Source organism: Corvus hawaiiensis, chromosome Z, assembly GCF_020740725.1.
Source record: "Corvus hawaiiensis isolate bCorHaw1 chromosome Z, bCorHaw1.pri.cur, whole genome shotgun sequence".
NCBI lineage: Eukaryota > Metazoa > Chordata > Aves > Passeriformes > Corvidae > Corvus > Corvus hawaiiensis.
Window position 1 is genome coordinate 20258752 of NC_063255.1, and position 20430 is coordinate 20279181.

The 20430-nt window shown below is 39.1% G+C and overlaps 1 protein-coding gene across 2 annotated transcripts in view; it reads left to right on the top strand.

Annotated features, from left to right (window-relative positions):
* Positions 1-257: 257 nt before the first annotated feature.
* The window catches only part of PIK3C3 (phosphatidylinositol 3-kinase catalytic subunit type 3), a 67211-nt gene continuing 47038 nt past the window's right edge, over positions 258-20430 (top strand). Inside the window, exons 1-11 of one of the 2 annotated variants that reach the window (XM_048291407.1) lie at positions 258-399; positions 2461-2649; positions 3144-3287; positions 5575-5704; positions 9642-9728; positions 11729-11824; positions 17684-17755; positions 18181-18270; positions 18844-18948; positions 19428-19520; positions 19707-19892. In XM_048291407.1, coding sequence (XP_048147364.1) covers positions 332-399; positions 2461-2649; positions 3144-3287; positions 5575-5704; positions 9642-9728; positions 11729-11824; positions 17684-17755; positions 18181-18270; positions 18844-18948; positions 19428-19520; positions 19707-19892 — 1260 coding nt within the window. In that variant the 5' untranslated portion in view covers positions 258-331. The remainder of the gene's footprint in view (positions 400-2460; positions 2650-3143; positions 3288-5574; positions 5705-9641; positions 9729-11728; positions 11825-17683; positions 17756-18180; positions 18271-18843; positions 18949-19427; positions 19521-19706; positions 19893-20430) is intronic. The other variant, XM_048291408.1, reaches the window with a different exon arrangement.

Sequence of the window (20430 nt, forward strand, 5' to 3'; positions counted from 1 at the left end):
CAGCATACTCTGTGATTCTATGAGGCTGTTGCCAGGCGCCATCCCTCTCCGCCCTCAGGCGGCACAGGAGCCATCCCGCGCGCAGCCGGAGCCACAGCCATCTCGCTACTGAGGCCTGCCGCCGCCATGTTACGCTCCGCGCACCCGCGGTGGTGGGGGCAGTGGGGGGACCCCGCGGGCCGGCGGCCATTTTGGTCAAGGGCCGGCACTGCTCCTTCCTCCCTTACTCAAGATGGCGTCAGCGGCGCATGCTCGGAGCGCGGCCGGGGAGGCCGGCTGTGCTGCCCGCGAGCGCTGAGGGGGCGGGCGGGGAGCAGCGGCGGCGGCAGCCATGGGCGAGACTGAGAGGCTTTATTATGTGTACAGCTGCGACCTGGACATCAACGTGCAGCTGAAGATGTGAGTGAGCTGCGTCGGGGCTTAGTGGGAAGCGGTCGCTGCCGCTGGGGGGGGAAGAGGGGGGGTACCGGGCCGCCCAACTCCTCGGCGGGGTGCGCTGGTGCCGCAGCCCGGTGGTGCCTGGGGACAGGCGGTGCTGGCTCAGCTCCGGGTGCCGCGTCCCTGCCAGCGTCCCGGCCCGCGGGGAGACGGCGGGACGGGGCGGGCGAGGGACCGGGCTGGGGCTGTGCTGCGAGCGCGTGTCAGATGTCCCGTGTCCTCAGGTGCTGTAAGACAGCAATTGTCAGTGCAGGCTCCCATAGCTTCTCACCTGTCATAGAATCACAGATTGGTTTGCGTTACAAGGGACCGTTAAAGTCTGTCCTGTTACACCCCTTTGCATGGGCAGGGACACCTTCCACTATCCCAGGTTGCTCCAAGCCCTGTCCAACCTGGCCTTGAACGCTCCCAGAGATGGGGCAGCCACAGCTTCTCCGGCCAACCTGTGCCAGTGCATCACCACCCTCATAGTAAAGAATTTTTTTCTAATTAATCTAGAGCTATTCCGTCTGAAGCCATCCCCCCTTGTCCTGTCACTACATGCTGTTGTAAATATTCTCGCCCGTTCTTTCCGATAAGTTTCCTTCAGGAAGTGAAAGGCCAGCACGGCGTCAGAGCTCGCTCCTCAGTGTTAAGGGAAGGAGACAAACTGGTGACACTCTTGCTGCTTGCTTCCATGCTCCTGTGAGAGCACGGTGCTCTTAGTGGGGTGCCTTATTGTAGGAAGATCCAGGTGGTGCAGCACATAAATATGTTCCTATCTGGGCATGCGGAAGCACTTTTGTTGAAGCTGGAGTTACCACACAGTGATGTAATTTTTGGTTTGTTTTTTAAGCTACTTTTGTTCATTACAGCAATGGGAAGTTTTGTGTAGGAGGGATGCTGATTCTAAAATGTAGTGCACCCAATGGTGCTGTGTTAAAGTATGTTCCACTTTTCTGTCAAACTAACTTGGAGAAGCTTATTCAGGGTTGTTTGACTTCTGAACAGGTGATGGTAGTGGAAAGTGGCCCTGCTCATCACAGGGGTTGGGACTGGATCGTCTTTAGATTCCCTGCCAGCCCAGACCGTTCTGTGCCATCAGGAGCCAGATTCATGTGACCTCTTTGACAGTTCGTTCCACCAAGCAAAATTATAACTAACGTTTTTTTATTTTAGCACAGAGAAGTGTATGTCATCCTTAGAATGTGCAGTGCCAGTTCCTTGCAAGTAACTTGTTTGTTTACTCTGAAGTAGTTTTGTGGAACAAATAGATTTTTGTTTGGTGGAAGATTGATCTTACATGTTTTCCCATCACCACCACTACAGTTCCTTGTTTTTTTGTTTGTTTTAAGATGTGCATCCACAGTCAGATATCTAATGTGCATGATTGTTTTCATTGTGGTATAGCTGAAGCCTGAGAAATTCCATCAGTTCCTGTTAACAGTAGCAAAGTGTTGCAAGGCATTAACCAGATTTTATTTTAACAATCTGCTTAAGTGAACTTTATTTTGTTGTAGGTTGGAGAGATGATTGACTCCCAAATTCAGTCATACATTTCATAGATATTAAAAATTAAGATTTACTTACCATAGCTGTTTTGTTTTATTTTTCCCGAATAGTGTTCAGAGCACATGTAATCTGATGTTTATTTTGTCTTTTTTAATAATAGCAGCATATGTAATCTCATTTATTGTTGCCCTACTTAAGGGCTGTCTGAAAATCCACAGGTTGTACTAGAAGTTACCTCCATTTAAAAGACAAACAAGTAATTCTTGCCTTCCCTGCTCTTCTCCCCACCCCTGCCTAAATCAGTACAGCAATAATACAGTTTGTGTTTGCTCAGCATTTTACATCCCAAGTTCCTCTCTGGTGTTTGGATTTCACTACCAGCAAGTAATGCAAAGTGAAAATAGCCTCAGAACTGGGTAATTTAAATATAAGCTACGGAAATGCAATAGGATTTCCACTATGGATAGAATAAATTTGGGTTTATTTGTGTTTTCTCTTTTTCCTCTTCCTCCCTTGCCCTCTCCCCCATAGAGGAAGTCTGGAAGGGAAAAGAGAACAGAAAAGCTACAAAGCTCTCTTAGAAGATCCAATGCTGAAGTTCTCGGGACTGTACCAGGAGACCTGTTCTGACTTGTATGTAACTTGCCAGGTGTTTGCAGAAGGGAAGCCTCTTGCTCTTCCAGTTAGAACTTCCTACAAAGCTTTTAGCACTAGATGGAAGTAAGTGACTTGCCTTTTATTTCATATTCCTCCTAGTTACTGGGGCATCAAGTTTTTGTTTCTATCAAAAAGATTTGTTTTCTCTTGTGTTCTACAAAATGGCTTATGTTTCTTCAAGTGTCTGTATGGTTAGTGTTATACTGACAGCACAAAACCAACCTTTTTGTGTAAAGGGTAAGCGATAAAATTGCTACTTGTGTGCTTGGGCATGTCTTGCTGCTTAAGTAACTTCTGGGGCCTGGAGTGGCACATTTTCATGCTGTTTGCTGACAGCCTGATCCTTGCTACACAGTCATCAAGCCAGAGTATGTTTCTTTTGGTCTGTAGCCTTTTACTCATGCTTCAGACAGGTGTTTGTACGGTTAAAGCCCACAGGAAGACAGTCCATCTGCCTTAAGAAATTTTTACTCTGAGGAGAATCTGGGTTGTGTAAATTAACAGAGAGTAAGTTGAATTCTAAAGCTTTGTGACTAATAAATAGTGTTTCTCTGCAGCTGGAACGAGTGGCTGAAACTGCCTGTGAAGTATCCAGACTTGCCTCGCAATGCTCAGGTGGCTCTGACCATCTGGGATGTGTATGGACCTGGTAAAGCCATTCCTGTGGGAGGAACAACGGTCTCGCTCTTCGGAAAATATGGGTATACTGCTTTTTCTTCTCTGGTGCACATCTGAAGCTCACCTGTGAATAGTAAGGTAGCAGGGGTTATGAGGGATTAAGTTTTTGAATCCTTTGTAAACTAGGTAACTAGGTTAACAATTCCACCAATTCCACGTTTGAAAAATCAAGATACGTAGGTGATTTGCTCCATTTATTCCTGAGTGTAATTTCACACTTGCTGCAGTGTTGTATGAAATAAGTCTTCTCTTGTAAAACACCAAATTTAGGCTTTTTTTTTTTTTTTTTTTTTTTTTACAATCTACAAGCTTGGATTTTAAGATGGCAAGTGCTGAAATCACATCTACACCCTTGTAATGCATGGATGCCAGTACTGATTACTTAAAACAGTTTATTTAATTGGCTTGCAATTAGTCTGTGAAAGCAGTGTTATTTATAGGGAATAAAATGTCACTCAGTAAATCAGCACCTTTCAAAGTTAATATGCTGTGATCCAATAGAGGGTGTGTTCAGTAAATTTGTGGATGGTAAGACTAAGGTGGGAATGATTATAAGTGTGCTGGAAAGTGAACAGTACCTTGAAAGGATCTTGCCTAAGTGCAAAGGTGACTGAAAAATAGGTTGTGGTCTAAGGAAGATTATGCGGCACAGGTACTTTTTTTTTGCAATTGATTGTTGTCACATACAGAGTGGGGAGCAGCTGCTGAGGAAAACAGAGGAAGAGACTTGTAGTTTAGAGTGATTCTTTAGCTTTGTGTGGTTCAGCATCGTCGTGCTCTTGTAAAATGTGCAAACAACATTGACTACATGAACAGTTTACAAGTATGTGCATCAGAGACACTGCTGTATCCTTTTTCCTTTCTTATCCTTTCTTTTTCCACTCAGCTGGGGTATGTTCTGTTCTTTGCAACCAACTCAAGCTTAAGTTTCTGACTACTGGGAGTCTGTATCATTGAATATCTAGCAAACAGGTGTGATGGAGGAGGTGTTGAACCTAGTGAGGCTGAAAAAAAGAACGTAGGAACATTTTTCTAATATGTACTTAGTGTTGGAAAATGGGGAGAAATAGCCTGTTTTGTCTTGCCGGTGGATGAGAAGTAATAAAGTTATACTGAAGTGCAGGAAAAGTTTAGATAATCATTAGGAAAGCTGCTCTAATGATGCTTGAATGCAGAAAGTGACTGTAGAGAGAGGTTGTATCTCTCTCATTGAGAATGCTGCTTAGACAAAAAAGAATGACATTGCCTTAGGGCAAAAAACTGAACTGGATCAATTGGACTGTGCCCCAAAGACTGCTGGGAGCTTTTAAAGCATTAGAGCGCAGTACCTGGAAAAAGATAAAAATAAGTTTCATTTATAAGTCTTACTTCCATCATGTGGGACTTGGATGAAGTAGATGGAGAAAAACCAACAAAACTGTTTTGAATTTTGTAGTTTGTAAATGAAAACCTTTGCAATAGTATTCCACAAAGTGTAAATTCAAGATCAGATAGTCTTTCTAATTGTTATTTCTCATTTTTAATGGTTTACTTTTTAAAATGTTCCTATCAGTTGTATTTACCTGAACTTGTTAGAGTTAGGTGATCAGCTCTTGTTGGCAAAGGTAATGCACTTTATTTCTTGGGGCATCTTTTATGAGTGGATCAGCTCAAATATGCAAGGGAAGCAGCGTTTTGCACAGAAAAGATGTGGTCAGTTACCCTGCAAATTTCTGTTCACTGCATGCTTTCAATTATCAATTCAAGTTCAAGCATTGGTGGAGAAAGTGGTGTGTGGACGGTTGTGGCTTTTTTTGCTTGGTATATATATATTTTTTTATTTGGCAGCTCAGAAGGCTGCTTTATTTTTATTGATCTTCAAATGCAACTAAGGTAGTTTTTTAGTTGATTATTTTCATACTGGCTGACATAGAGTTACTATTATAATTTGCAAGTCAAGAGGAATACTTTCGTTATACAAGAATACAAGAGGAGCACTTCATTACAAATAATAAAACTGTGAAAGTTGAGTTTTCTCCTCAATTTGCGTTTGTACCACCCCACTGACTTTGGGAGTGACCTATTTTACTTCCACTTGCCAAGTAAGTTATCTCAGGCTTCACAACTTTCTTCTAAACTCCATGTTCCAGTAAAATAAAGGCTGTAGAGGGCACAAGGTGCAAGGCACTTTTGCAGTAGAGTTCAATTATGCAATTTTGTAGTTTTGGCAAAAGAAGCCCCTTCATTTTCTTGCAGCTGCTGCTGAACTTTGATTACTGACAGCTGTATTATTTTGAATTTACTGAAGTGATTCTGCATTTTTCCCTGCAGTATGTTTCGACAAGGAATGCATGACTTGAAAGTCTGGCCCAACGTAGAAGCTGATGGCTCAGAGCCCACCAAAACTCCTGGGAGAACCAGCAGTACAGTCTCTGAAGATCAAATGAGCCGCTTGGCAAAGGTAATGGAATAGCAAGTAACCTTTAAAATGTACGTGACAAGTGTGCATTTCACTGGAGTGAAATGAAGACAGCTTCCTTTCTGCTTTCTCACATGAGAGCTCTCTTCCTTTGGTTATTTAGGTGTTTCAAAGGATTTGTACAAAGGAGTAAAGCAGGTCATATTTAATTGCTTCTGAAGTGTTTTTTAAAAGGGGACATTTAAGTACCTTCTAATACACACAGCATTCTGTTGGAACAACTTAAGATTTGAATTCTTTGTAAAGAATTAAAACATGAATATGCCTTGAGGATGCTTAAAGCTAAAATTCATCAGGTTTAATAAGAACATCTCCTAACAGTAACTTGTGAGGACAGTCTGGTTTCTTTCAGAAGCCATCCATTAACTTTGAGGCTGTCTGGTGTAGTGTTCAGAAATGTGTGACATACCTCTACATTAGAAAGAGCTTGAATAAAACTGAAAAAATTAACCCAAGTTTCATTCATTTAAGCTCATGAATATTTATGTTAGTATTTTTGCCTCCAAGCTTTTGATGGCAGAGTATATTCTTGCCATCAAAACTACTGGAATTGATCAGAGTGTGCTAGTTACTGGATGGTTTTACTAGCTGATCTCTGATTATTCAGGTAAGCTTACCCTAAGCTTTCCAAACCATTCAGTCCACTTACTCAGTGAGCTTTCTTCTTAATTTTGGTCTCCCAGGTTTTATCCAGACCTTTGTGCAACTCCCAGTGAAAGATAGAACCATTTTCTGATTTAGAGATTTATGACAGCAGTAAACTAACTTTCATTAGGGTCCCTGTTTTATTAGTGTAGTTTTCATTGAATTTATAATGGGAAGCTTATTAAAGCCAGTGGTTCCCCATTTCTTGATCATAGTAGAAGAAATGTCCTCTGGCCTAAGGAATCTCTGTAGACAGACACTAAAGATCAAGTCTTGTTTACAGTTCATCACATGGTAATATGATGGATGCAGTGGGTTTCTGAGAAAGGCTTTGACAGTGTACGCCATCCCTTTCATGTTAGTTGTTATGCAAACATTACCACTCACACTCTCTAGCTCAAAAAGCACAAATAAAGTAGACTACTTCAGTTTTAAAATAGGTCATTCTGTTTTAGCCTGTTATTTTTGCATTTGGAAGATGATGGCTCAAGGCCTCTGAGGAATAGGAGGGAATTCTCTCACATCCCATTTGAGAGTTGTAGTTAATGGCTAACAGAAAGCTAATAACATCACTGCCCCCATTCTTCTGAAAGCTGTTTTGGGAGATGCTAATTTCTGAAGGATGAGTGTTTCCACTGATATTTTGTTGTGCTCCTTTTTATAAAAACATTTTACCATCAGACACTAGGGAAATTAGTAGGGTTTCTGGGTAGTGTGTCTATGGGAGCTTTCATTTGCACAGCTGTTTACACAGCAGATGAGGTTCTTGTGATGTGTCATTCCTAAGTAGGCATTGTTCAAACACAATCAGCTTCAGTTTTTCTGTGTCTTACTCATCAGTTGCTAAATGACTCCTCATACTACTCTCTGTGAAGGTATATTTAAATACAGGTAAAAGAACTAGGACTAGGTACGTACAGGGTGAGTTTGTGTGGACTTTGTTGTTCTTGGTTTGGTTTTTTTTCTGTTTATTGAACAGACTCGTCCAGTGTTGTGCTATTGATTGATATCTGGTACCAGAGCCCAAACTAGACTCCTCCAGATAACAGGTAACTTTTGAGAAGAGCTTGTAAAAGATCTTTTCTCCATCTAAAAGATAACTCTTCTCTTGACATGCTTCTGAGTTTATGTCTGTATGTGTTTTTTATAATTACGCAGAATTTATATAAAACCAGTGTCTGGCTGGTCAAGGAGTTGCATCCTTTTGCCTTAAATAATTGATATTGTGGCAAGTCTCTCCTTTCATGTTGAGGTGCTATATGGTTGTGCTCTCACAGAACACATGAACGTTGCTAGTAAAATTGCTACTGATGAAAAAACCATGGCTTTGCATTCTGGAGGCATTGTGAATGCAGATTTTTTGTATAGTAAGGAATATTAATGGGAAGAGAGTGGAATATTTTATCATGCTCCAACATTAATGACATTAAGATATTTCTCCTGTGAGTGGTGCGTTAATTTATTCTACTTATGCTTAAAGTACTCTTAAGTTCTTTCTGATCCATTCATTTCCCTCACACCTTCTGCTGGCTGAATGAAATTAGATAATAATGATGTTGAGATACTATCTAAGGGGATGCATCTTACTTAGTAGCAGATGATGAATGCTTCTTTCCCTCATGGGGATACACTAGCTTTTCTCTTATTTTAAGCTTTAAATATTAATCCAAGACAACAGTTTTTCATGTGTATCTTTATGCCCACAGATCTTCCAGGTCTTGTATGCAGACCTAATAAATTGTTGTATTATGACTTTTTTCCTCTATAAGGCAGGTTTAGAGGTTTAAAATATTAATCAATTTCTTCTGAAACATACAATATTACTTCTATTTTCTTTGTTCTCTAGTGCAGTGAACAAGAAAATGAACTAAGAATTTGTGACCAAATTTTTTTCCCCAAGACTTTGGTTAGATAGACTTCAGCCCAACATAGTTGTGCTTGTACTGTTAAGACATCAGTTTAGTGGGTATTTGAGAGAGAATAATGAAGCAGTACAATTGGTGCAAACTCTTTACTTCTCTATTTTCTTTATGTTTACTAAAATAGTAAATTTTATTTTTGGTGTACCTCTAGTGTTGAGCTGTGAAACGTCTAGTGCACATATCTGACAGACTGCAACCTGGACATCTCCCAGTGTATGCCAAGTCTTAAATCTTCTGTGTTGTTTTTTTGTACTAATACCATCTCCAGTTCTGTGTGGAAGCAGCAGGCTGCTGTTGTGTTCTCCTGTGTCCAATACCTTCCATTCCTACTCTCTGAGGTCTCTGTATATTGCCTGTCCCACAGCTGGGCAAGAAGTGACAGTGGGTGTGACTGTATGGCCTGTTCCCATTTACATACTCACGGGTGGGCAGGCTGGCCACAGAACAAAGTTATAATGCAATAATGGTTGTAAACTTTACCCTAAGAGGAATAATTTTGAGGGGTCTCTTTGCTAGCTATTTTCTAGGCAGATACTGATTTCTCTGAGAGATGAAGGAACTTCATGTCTTCTAGTCCCTCTGCATCTTTTGCATTCTGCAATAATTACTGATTTCTTTTGAAGAACACGTGATTTCTTAGGAGTTGAAGGGATGATCTTCTCATTTGTGTGGTCTGCTGCTGGATGTTTCATAAACAATTGTGTTAGTGTATCTGAAACTACAAGTAGTATGCTCTCATCTTATCTTCCATTCTTAATGAGTCCTTTAAACAACTTCCTTGCTGTTGCTACAGCAATTTGTAAACTTAGCAATAAAACTTGAGCTACTTATCAGATGACTGAAAGAAAGAGAGAGCAAACTGTCTGTGACTTGCTCTAAGATCTTCATTTGATGCAGTTACAGACCCAGTCTGGAAACCTGTTTAGGTAAGGCTGACAAGGGCAGAATTATTCAATATGGATAGTTTTTGAAATACTTTAGTTTTGTTTGGCTTGGTGAGTTTTACTGTATGAAATATAGTAATACAAAAAATGGAATGTCTTTCTCACATGACTTTAGTTTAAAAATATGTTCCTGTTTTTGCTATGTTAAAAATGCAAAGGTGATGTGCTTGGATAATTATTATGGTCTTTGCTGGGATTGGTATTTTAGATAGTAGACTTATTTTTATGTTGTGGTTTGTCCGTTTACAAGGCGTGTACTATGTTACTATGTGTATGCTGTACAAGGTGAGGTTTTTTTCAGTTCCTTTATTTTTTTCCTCTGATTTCATATTAGTGTCTCTGTTGCAATTTTTGTGTTCTTTTTCTTGCACTGAGCAATTTAGCTGTTATCATGTTTTTTTCATGCAGCTCACCAAGTCTCATCGGCAAGGTCACATGGTGAAGGTGGACTGGCTGGACCGACTCACCTTTAGAGAAATAGAAATGATCAATGAGGTAAGTCATTGTACATCAGATTTGGAATTTTGGGGGGTTTTATCTTGCTAATATGAACCTTCAGTTGTTCAGGAGACTAACTCTTAACTGCTTGTCCTACTTTTCTTCAAACGCTAGTGCATATGATAAAGGAAAAAGTAATTCTTTGGAAGCCTGAAGTTGATTTTACTTTAGCACCAATGAGAATCACAGAATAGTTTGGTTTGGAAGGGACCTTTAAAAGCCATCTAGTCCAACCCCTCTGCAGTGAGCAGGGACATCTTCAATTGGATCAGGATTCTCTGAGCCCCGTCCAGGCTGACATTGAATATTTCCGGAGATGAGGTTTCTACCATCTTTCTGGACAATCTGTGCCAGTGCCTCAGCACCCTCACAGTAAAGTCCTCTCACTCCATGCCCTTGTCTGAAGTGCCTCTCCAGCTCTCTTGCAGGTCCCTCTTAGGAACTGGAAGGGTCTCTAAAGGCCCTGGAGCCTCCTCTTGTCCAGGCTGAACAACCCCAGTTCTCCCAGCCTGTCTCCACAGCAGGGGCACTCCAGGCAGTGGAGCATCTTAGTAGCCTCCTGGACTCCCTCCATCAGGTCCACGTCTTTTTTGTGTTGAGGTCCCAGAAGTGGATGCAGCTCTGCATGTGGGGTCTCACAGCACAGAGGGGCAGAGTCCCCTCTCATGACCTGCTGCCCGTCCTGCTGAAGAGCAGCACAGCACAGAGTTGGTTTTGGGGCAGCCTGTGCACGTGGCCAGCTTACGTCCAGCGTTTCATCCACCACAGTACATAGCTGTCTTACCTGTTTTCAGCTTCAAGTGAACTTGATCATGGAAGACAGACTTTATTAATAATTTGGAACAGCTTGGAACAAACACTGTTAGGCATGACTAACTTAGCTCTAGGATTTAGATTGTGATGGGAAGCTTTTTAGACATATGACCTGTTCCTTGGCTTCAGACTTATTCAACTTTATTTTTTTTAACTTTGAGTGCTGAGAAAAGACATTTGTAAGATTTGAATGGATATTTTAAAAAAAGAGAATAATCTGATAATTTAATGCCTGAATGAGATTTTAACCCTCATTGGGCACAATCAGCTCAAACTGTTTAATTTGTTATACTCATCTTGCAGCAAAGAACTCTTTTTTGTTTTTGCTGAGATTTTTGTTGTCTTATCTGTAATTAAAGCTTTGGAAATCAGATTCTTTTTTTAACTGAAATCTGTGTTTTTATAAACGTCACAAATACTTTGATGTTTTTTAGAAATAAGCTTCTCCTCTTTTTTCTTTTTTTTTCCTCTTCACTGACAGTAAAAGTACAGCAAAACAAAAATTCCTAGACTTGTGCTTTAAATAGAGAACCGCTTTGCCTATGGTGGAAAGTCAAGCCATTATGAATGCATTAAATGAACTGAAATTACTCATTGTTAAACTTTTTCTTGTTTCCCATCTAGATTTTAAAATTCTAAGCTCAAATTTTTCTAGGTAAAGCTTTTAAAAATGCATACATGAGCAAATCTTCCTGTGAAAGTCAATAAGCTGGAAATATAATCTTGTAGTCCAAGTTTGATTTTGTCTCTTTTGTGGTGTTGGTTTAAAAAAATTGCTTTTTCCATGTCTTCTGTTTTTTTCTTTGATGTGCATAATTATGGGTAATGATTTAGTTTAAAAAAAAAAGCAAACACCAACTACCCAGTGGTCATCTGATTATTCCGGATTGCATTTTTTAATACCTTTAGCCCACAGCTGGAAACTGCTGATGAGAATAGGTTTTCGTCTGTTAAATGTGAATGTGTATTATGAAGTGGGAATGTGAGGTAGTAAGAATGTCAGGAAGGAGGCGATATGGTCTCAAGTAGTTCTATGAAATGATTAACTAAATAATTGCTACAACAGCTGATAACCTAATTAATCAGTTACAGCACAGAGGAAGTAGGGTAATTGCTGTATTGAGAATGCTTATGATTGATGCCCTGCAATAAATGATACGCATCTGTGGTGGCTCTTTCCTCAGAGGGAAAAACGAAGCTCCAATTTTATGTACCTGATGATTGAATTCCGTTGCGTCAAGTGCGATGATAAAGAATATGGAATAGTTTACTATGAAAAGGTATGTGCTCTGCAGGCTTTATGGTTGTCTTTAAAAAGCAGCATATGCACCTAAAATTAATGGGTTTTTCTGCTGAGATGAAATATTCTGCTGCAGTGTAGCAGCAGACAGCTGTCCGTGGCAACTGTTTATGTACATACAAATCAAACAGTATAGATGCAACAAGATTGCAGATGTCAGTCATTTATGTAATAGAGGTCAAGATTACAGAATTTAACAAGTGTGAATGATTAAAAACTTTCTGATTTATAGCTCCTTCAGTCATCCAGCAGTACTTTCAGGGTAGCGGTATGTAAAATTATGACTTAGATCAGGAAGAAATGTACCTGTATTGAGTGGTAACTTTGTAAAAGATGAGTTATTAAAACTTTGCACAGAAGCTCTGCTGGTGAACATTTTCTGTAAAATGAACAAATACAGAAGTTTAGTCTTCCATACTGAAAATGCGGTGGAGTAATTAAGTAAAACACTTCTGGATTGGAATGTCTTGTATCTTTTCTTGCTCTTTATGAAACAGATCTGAAAAGCAATGCCGTCATTATTTTTCGTAAGTTAAAATTTAATGGGATGGAGGATTAACAGTGAGTTTAGCAGACATCAGTGTGATACTGGAAGGCATTATCAGTACTCTTTAAGGACCTGTGTATGACGAAAGACTCACTGAGATGGAAAAAGCAGTGTATCTATAATCTGGTTTCAAAGAAAAGAGTTTCTTAATTTTTTCAGCGTGTTTAGATTCATAAAAAGTCAGAAAATTACTTAATAGTACAGCTTTATGGGAGAGAGAAAGAAGGTGGAAAAAGAAACTGGAGTGCTCTTGAGACCGGAGGCACTAACTTTTAGCAGCATTTATTCTAAGAATTTTAAAAAGCTTAATTCAGTACACAAAATGTTAATATAATGGAAAATGGATTACAAGTATTTCTGTGTATGTAATGATATTACCTGTTGGCCTGGACTGAAAGAGCTGTGATCTAATTTAAAATTCTTGAAGAAGGCAGTGAAAAATACAGTAACAAATAGCAAAAGGCAGGATTAAAAAAAACAAATCTGAGAAGACACAGATCAGAATCTGCTTCAACTATTTGATATGTTTCAAGTTAAGACTTGGTGCTTTTTGACTCTCAGGAGTGTTTTCTTAGGACATTGGTTGGTTGAGGCTTTTTTTGGGTTTTGTCGTGTGGGACTGTTGATTTGATTTTCTTTTTGTTATTTTGTTATAGTTTAGTTTCTTGATGAATTTTGGTAATTTTAGTGAAAGTGTGTCTTAGGCAGCTATCTAGGTTAGCTGTTTAGTATTTCTTTTTGGGGACTGTAGTTGACAGTGAGGCCTCTCTACACATTTCAAAATCTTTTTACCTTTAGAATAGCTTTTTTCATAGTGCTTCTGTACACATATCCTAGAACCAGCAATTGTAGAGGACTGTGCTGTTGCAAAACTCTCCTATGGTACAAATCACAATGAAACCTACAATGTATCAGATTTCCCCATTAACAAAATGAAGTAATTTACTTCTGTGGAAATCAAGGAAACACTTGTCTGGATAGCCTAGCAGAATACGATCAAAATATTGGAACTGTTTACTAACAGCTGTCTTTTTACATGAGGATATGCTATACCTTTCACAGGTGCAAACATATGAGCATGTGTGTTTGTGTCCTCTTGGCTCTTTTCTTTTTATAAATGAACATGACATTCCTAAAAATGATTTTTCTCCATTACCTCCAGCAGCCTGCCATTATAGATGAATTCTTCCTGATTTACACACATGACTTCTTTTTTTTTTCCATCATTGTGGTTTTATAGATGTGCACGATACAGGAAAGGAGATTCAGACTCCAAGCATGCATCTTTCTTTTCATAGATGTTTCTGAAGCATATTAAAAGTGCGTGGAACAGATTTCTTGTACTGGTTGCTCTTGAAGAAATAAAGTAATTGAATGTGTAATAGTACATATTAGAGCTATAACTAACTGCAGTTTGATGCATTTGTTGATACAAAGTAGCTTTCCAACAAGTTCTTGACCCCTTTCTGACAGCAGTAGGAAATGGTACATAAATTAGTGCCTGTTTTCTCAGTTCTGTCATGCTTCCAATTACAGTCTGCCGTCTATGTATTGGGCATCACCAATCCAGTGCACCAAGCATAATGAAAGAAGGTTCTGTTGTCACCTGCCTGTGACTGATAGTCCAAGTGGAGATTACTTGTCACAGTTCTGTTGATATATTTGTTTTCGAGTGTTTAGGAAGAACTAGCCTGTTAAACAGGGGCTGATAGAATTTGAGGTTCTTTGACTCGACATTCAATTACAATGAAGTGAGGTGGCAGTGTCTCTTCCCATGTTCTGTGTTAACTTCATTTTAATGCAGCGTTCAAGATGTGAAGGATAGGGTCTGCTAGTAATGACAGCATCACTTCTGATTCTCCATTTAGGCAGAAATTCAGTGTGACTTACCAAGCACAAATAACATCAGCATTTATCAGTAATGTATTTTTGTGCAGGTTTCAAGAGAAACGTGTCTTTGGGTAAATGATTGCACTGCTACATCCAGTTTATTAAAAAAGATAAGTAAATTTGATTATCAGAGACCTTTTCATGGATTTAAAGGAAGAAAAAGTAGTGTCTACACCACTGGTTGTCTGTCCATTTATTTCTTGTGGGGGAGATGTTGGTTCACATCAGTGTTACTTCAAATGGTGTTTTGGTTAAAGAATAAGATAAATAGAACCTCCTTATTAAACTGATTTTCAGGCAAGTACACAAGAATGTTGCTGGTTTGAAAAATTCTGCAAATTTTGTGGACTGTCTTAAATGGACTCTTCATATTTATATAAAGTCACACGCACTGACCTTATTGTAGTGAAATACCTCTAGAGCTCTGTAACACTGCAGTTTAAAGCAAGTTAGTGCTGTTTAGTATTGAGGTTGCTTTTGTTTCGTGGTGGCAAAATAGCAGGTCATCTCAGGTTCTGCCTGTGCTAGGCAAGTGTGGCAGCCAAGAGGAGCAGATTCACTGAGGGACTGTTCTTGTGCTCAGGGCTGGCTTTCATCACATCCCACGTGGTTGTTGGCAGTTGCAGGATGTCAGGGATTTCTGAGATTTCCATGACATGAACTAAAGCAGGCTACATGGGCATGAATCAGGAAAGACACTTCAAAAGGCTTCACTTGTCCAAATTCACGTGCTAATTTAGGCACTGGTTTAGTAAGTTTGTATGGTCAGGGTTGTGGTGCTGCACATGATGCTCTCAAGATATAACAGAGAGTTACAGAAGGGTAGTTAAACAGCTGACATCCTTCACAGGAGAACTAACGCCATTGTGCCATCTTGAGTATTTCATTAAACAGTCTGTTTCAAAATGTTCACTCCTGACACAGTAATTTTTCCCATGAATACTTGGAAAAACTTGGTCTTACAGCAAGTTTTGGTTGAGCTTAAGGCTTAGTTCTGTCATGCAATGAAACACTAGGAATGGTTTTCCTGGTGCTTGAACTGAACAGGTAGAACTTGTCAGCTTCACTCTTCAGCATGATCTGACTGCATTGAAAGAGTTTAAAATAAACAGTCATTGTCATGATTCTTTTGAAAGCTTCCTAAAAGAGTTGCCAGCAATGAATGTACAAATCATTCTTTTAGCATTAGTCTTGGAAAAAAACTCCTTAATGTTCATTTATAAACATTTGGACATGACACACTGGAAGGTCATGCTCATTTTTTTTTTTGTTTTGTTTTGTAAGTAAGCAAACTTTAGGCAATAGTGCTTTTGTCATTCTCATCCTAGTGTGTTTTGAATTTTGAATGGCTACCACAGCGTTCTAACTGTAGGGTACGTGCTCCACTTTTACCAGTCTGAAACCTTTCCTTGTACAGTGAATGTATCTGATTTTTTTTTTTTTCCCCACTGAGGGAAAGATACAGCAATGGGTGTTACTATTGCTTATCCCTAGAGAATCCTCATGGGGCATGGATGCTATAAATGACTCAGCAGAGTTTGAATGCTTGTTAGTAGCAACTTAGTAGCTTGTTGCTACTGAATCCCCTCCTGTGTCAAGTTTTTCATACAGGGTTTTCATGTGAAAGTTCTAAATGGAGTGGAGAATTGTCGCTGGGACATTGGAATCCTTTGTTGTTTTTATAAAGGCAAAGTCAGATTGCAGCCTTACTATAGTTTTGAATTGAAAAATAAAGAATTGGTAGAAAGAAATCGGTCTGTCATCAGATGTGTTTATGAAAAGAAGGGTTCCCCCCACCTGCAACAATTTCATTGGTTTTTATATAGTTAGACTTTATGAAACTACAGTAACATGATTTGAGCATTCTGCCCGGTGAGATGGCAGAGGCACAGTGCAGTGTGAATGCTGATCTGGCATTGTGACTCCATCTCTGTTCAGTCTACTGTTAGTGGTGCAGCATATTTTGTTATTATGGAAATACTTTGATACTGTTATTTCTGTGCAGTGAGGTCAGAGCTAAGTTCATTATTTAGGCAGTATGCATTTAGAGCAGAGATACTGTAAGAAAATGTCATCTTTGCTTCTTCAATGTTTGCATGCATGCTTTTTTAAAAAGACTAATGAGAAAAGCAACCTGCTTGTGTTCTGTGACCATCACCAGCCACAGGCAAGACTGTATGTTTATTTCCCTTAACTAGGAAGGATGGGTGTGTTCTTACTGCTTTTACTTTGACTTTTGTCAAAATTGTTACTTCAGAAAGGGATAGGACACTAGTAAATGCAATTAAAAGTGTCTTTCTGAAGAAGCATTTTATTAATAAGAAATATTTTACTGTAGTCAGCAACACAAAATTTATGTAGTTGGAAAAAAAGATGTTTCTCCTGGGAGGTTAATGGCAATTTTAACTCATGTATCATGTTAGTGACTAATGATTCTCCCTCTTGAAACAACCTCTCCTTTGAAAGCTGTCTCTGAAAAGTATAAAAGTAAAGCTGTCCCAAGAGGCATATGTGATTGGAAAAGCAGGAAAAAAAAAAGAGGGTGGAGGTAGAAAGAAACCTGAGCAAGTTACCTCCAAACTGTTACTGAGGGAAGTGTTGGTATGTCAAAAATATTCTGATCTGAAATTTACAACAAAAGAAATGAAAACAGACTAAGTGTAAATATAGGAGAGCACATATACTATGTTGATCTCGTTTTGTTTTGAGTTTGACTGTTTTATTCTGTATTTTAAATGAAATCTTCTTTCATAGCTTTTATTAATGCTTACTTACCCTCGTAAGGTTAAAAAGCACAAAACCACGCTGCTGTGTGTCTGGAAGACAGAGTTGCTAGTTTTGTCATGTGGTGGCAGGCTTTTAATTTTTTTTTCTTGTGTCTGGTTCAAACAGGAATCTTTTAGCTTCTCTCTTCCATTGTTCAGGCAGCTCACTAATTAGGCTCTAAGCATGTAGAACCTCTGATAGATAGGGTCACATATATCTTGCTATATTAGTCTGTGTTGAACTTTTAGGAGATACCACTGCAAGGTGGTGGTTTTTCCTAGGAAATTGTTGGGGTTTGGTGGAACTGCAGACCTTTCTTTTGTTTCTCTTCACACTTCCAGAGGACGCATGAGACAATAGTGGCAAATTTCTCCACTCACCTGTGTGCCAGCATAGTAGTGAGTTGTCAAGCCGTATCTCTTCTGGTGAACTTCCATCTGTCTTGCCACATAGTTTGTCATCTGGGAAAAAGACAAACAAGGAAAATAATCTGTTTATTATTTTCTTTTTTCCTCTTAAAACTGTCAGCTGTTGCATCATTCTTTCACTGTAGTAGAGTTCACAGTGCATTAATATGATATGTTTTTTCCCTAAAACTGGAGGTGTTTAATATGCCTTCAACTTTTTGTCATTCAGGATGGTGATGAGTCATCTCCAATTTTAACAAGTCCTGAAATTGTTAAGATTCCAGATCCTCAGATGTCTATGGTAAGCATGCTCCATGTAATGCCATCTGTATTAGAGTTACTATTGAACTTGTAATAGATGTAGATGAAAGCTTGCCATCTTAAGTATTTTAAAATTCCAGTAGAAAGATATATTTGACCAGCTGCAAAATATTGGTGGTTTTTTGTTTTTTTTTTTTTTCTTTTTCTGCTGCTGCTAGATTAAAATAAAATAATTGATTTAGTGCTTATGTTCATCTCCTCCTTTCCATACCTAGTGTGCTTGCTTCTGAGGTGTAAGAAAGCAGACAAGGGGGATTGTTGGCAAAAGAGATCAGAGGGTGGGAAGGTAACAGGGAGCTGAAGAAGAAAAATTTAGAATTTAGAGACTGGTGTGGTAACTCTTGGTGACTTCCTCTGTTAAAGTATTTTCTCCCTGCACTCTCTTGTATGTTGTCTTTCATGTAGATAGTGCCTAAGTACAGTTCTAGAAAAGATTTCCATTATTGTGGATGCCAATTCAGTGGGACTGGTATTGGCAGCTTTGGGAACCTTAATGTAAGTGGGCTTGTACTGGCAACACTGTTTGAGCACTGTGTAATCTAACACTGCAAGAGCAAGTCTGACAATGCTGGAAACTGCCTTGGCTGCTGAAATCTTGATGGCACTGTGGCTCCTATTGTGGCTCCTACTGTTGCTAACATGGTATTAACAGTGGGACAAGTTTTTGAGATGTTTTTCTTGCATACAAAGCTTTATGCTGCAAACATCATCCTAAAGAAAATGTTTATGAAGTGCCTAGCACGTTTGAGTGCTGTCAATCACGGATGTGTTGACTGAAACGCTTACATTTTGCAGCAATTCACTGAAAGGCGAGGTGGAGTTTGTTAATGTTAAGTCATAAACTGAAACAGACACTCAAAACTCCCAACAACCCTCCATGTATTATTAAAGGAGTTTTTTTGTAAAACAAACAAACGAAAGCCATAAGATGCTGTACTTTTAGATTCGAATTTTTATTGCCATGCATTTTTCAAGAGACTTGTGAGTCTTCACTGGATGGTTTAATTTCAATAGTAATTTTGTCTGAAATTTAGTATTTATAAATACTGACTTACCCTCTGCGTTTAGGAGAACTTAGTAGAAAGTAAACATCACAAACTTGCTCGAAGTTTAAGAAGTGGACCTTCTGATCATGACCTGAAGCCTAATGCAACTACACGAGATCAGCTTAATGTAAGTCAGTCATATGATGGCTAAGTTCAATTTTATTAGGTATGTTGGTAATAATATATGGAGACAGTTTAAGGAAAATGCAGTTAATTTCAGTTTATAGAAAATCATGAATGAAATGTTTTCTGTGCTTCTTAAGAGTGCTTAGTTAGAAGGGCCCAACTCAGGAACACAAGGTGCTTGTTAATTTTCTTTTTTTAACCATTTTGGGAGGTTAAGAATGTGTATTTTTTTCATGTCATGTAGGTGTGAGTGGTACACTTAAAGCAACTCTGTTTGCCTGCACTGTCAATTCAATCAACCATGTAACTGAGGAGCATCACCATGATGCCATAACTTTGTGTTGTTGGAAAGTTTTGGTTTTTTTTCTCAGCTGTTTTTGTGTGTTGTCAGTGTTGTGCTTTCTCACAGTATACTTTGTTAACTTGTTGATTATGCCTGTTCACATTTTTAAACTCACTTTCTGACTATGTATCAATTAGATCATAGTGAGTTATCCACCGACAAAGCAACTAACGTATGAGGAGCAGGATTTGGTGTGGAAATTCAGATATTACCTTACTCATCAGGAGAAGGTAAGTTGAGTCCTAGGATGATTTGGGCTGGAAGGGACCTTGTCACTTGTATCAGTAAGCTTTTCCACGTCTGTGCTTACGTAAATATAATCTGAATCTAGTTCTACCTTCGTGTGAGACAATAATTTTTGACATAATTCCTTATGGCTGGCTTTTTACTGATGAATTGTCCAATCTCCTGTTTAGGCCTTGACAAAATTCCTGAAGTGTGTCAACTGGGATCTACCACAAGAGGCAAAGCAAGCACTGGAGCTTCTGGGCAAATGGAAGCCTATGGATGTTGAAGACTCTCTAGAACTTCTGTCATCTCACTTCACCAACCCAACGGTGCGGCGCTATGCTGTTGCCAGGCTTCAGCAGGCTGATGATGAGGTATTCACTGGTCGGTGGGTACATGGAAAAATCAGCTTGTCTCAAGATTTTTAGAGTCATTGAATCCTTGAAATGTTTGCTACTTCTTAAGACATTTAAGTGAATATTAGTGAAGGAAAACAAAGAATTCACTGCGTTGCTATTAATTGTAATCTTTTTGGGGAGCAGTCTTCACGTTATTAAGTGTCACACATCGATAATTGTCTTAACGTGAACAGCCAGTGGTAGCTGGTTTTGTTCAACAAGGTAAAGCAACAGTAGGCTCTCACCAAAAAACAGTGATCAATTTTGACTGTTAACCTGTGGGACTGCTCTGAACTTAAATAGTCAACTGAAAGATCTTCAGCAGATCCATGTCGTGAGTTGAAACGGTATATCATCGTGCTCTTTTGCTAAAGAAAATGAGTAGAAGAGCATCTGTGGAAATGAGGTTTTTCTAATTGTATACTGATTAGAGTGTGATGAGCTGTGATTATGAATAGAGCCCACTTGAAAGAATCTCATCTGTTAAATTTCAGTGATTTATATATTTTATTTT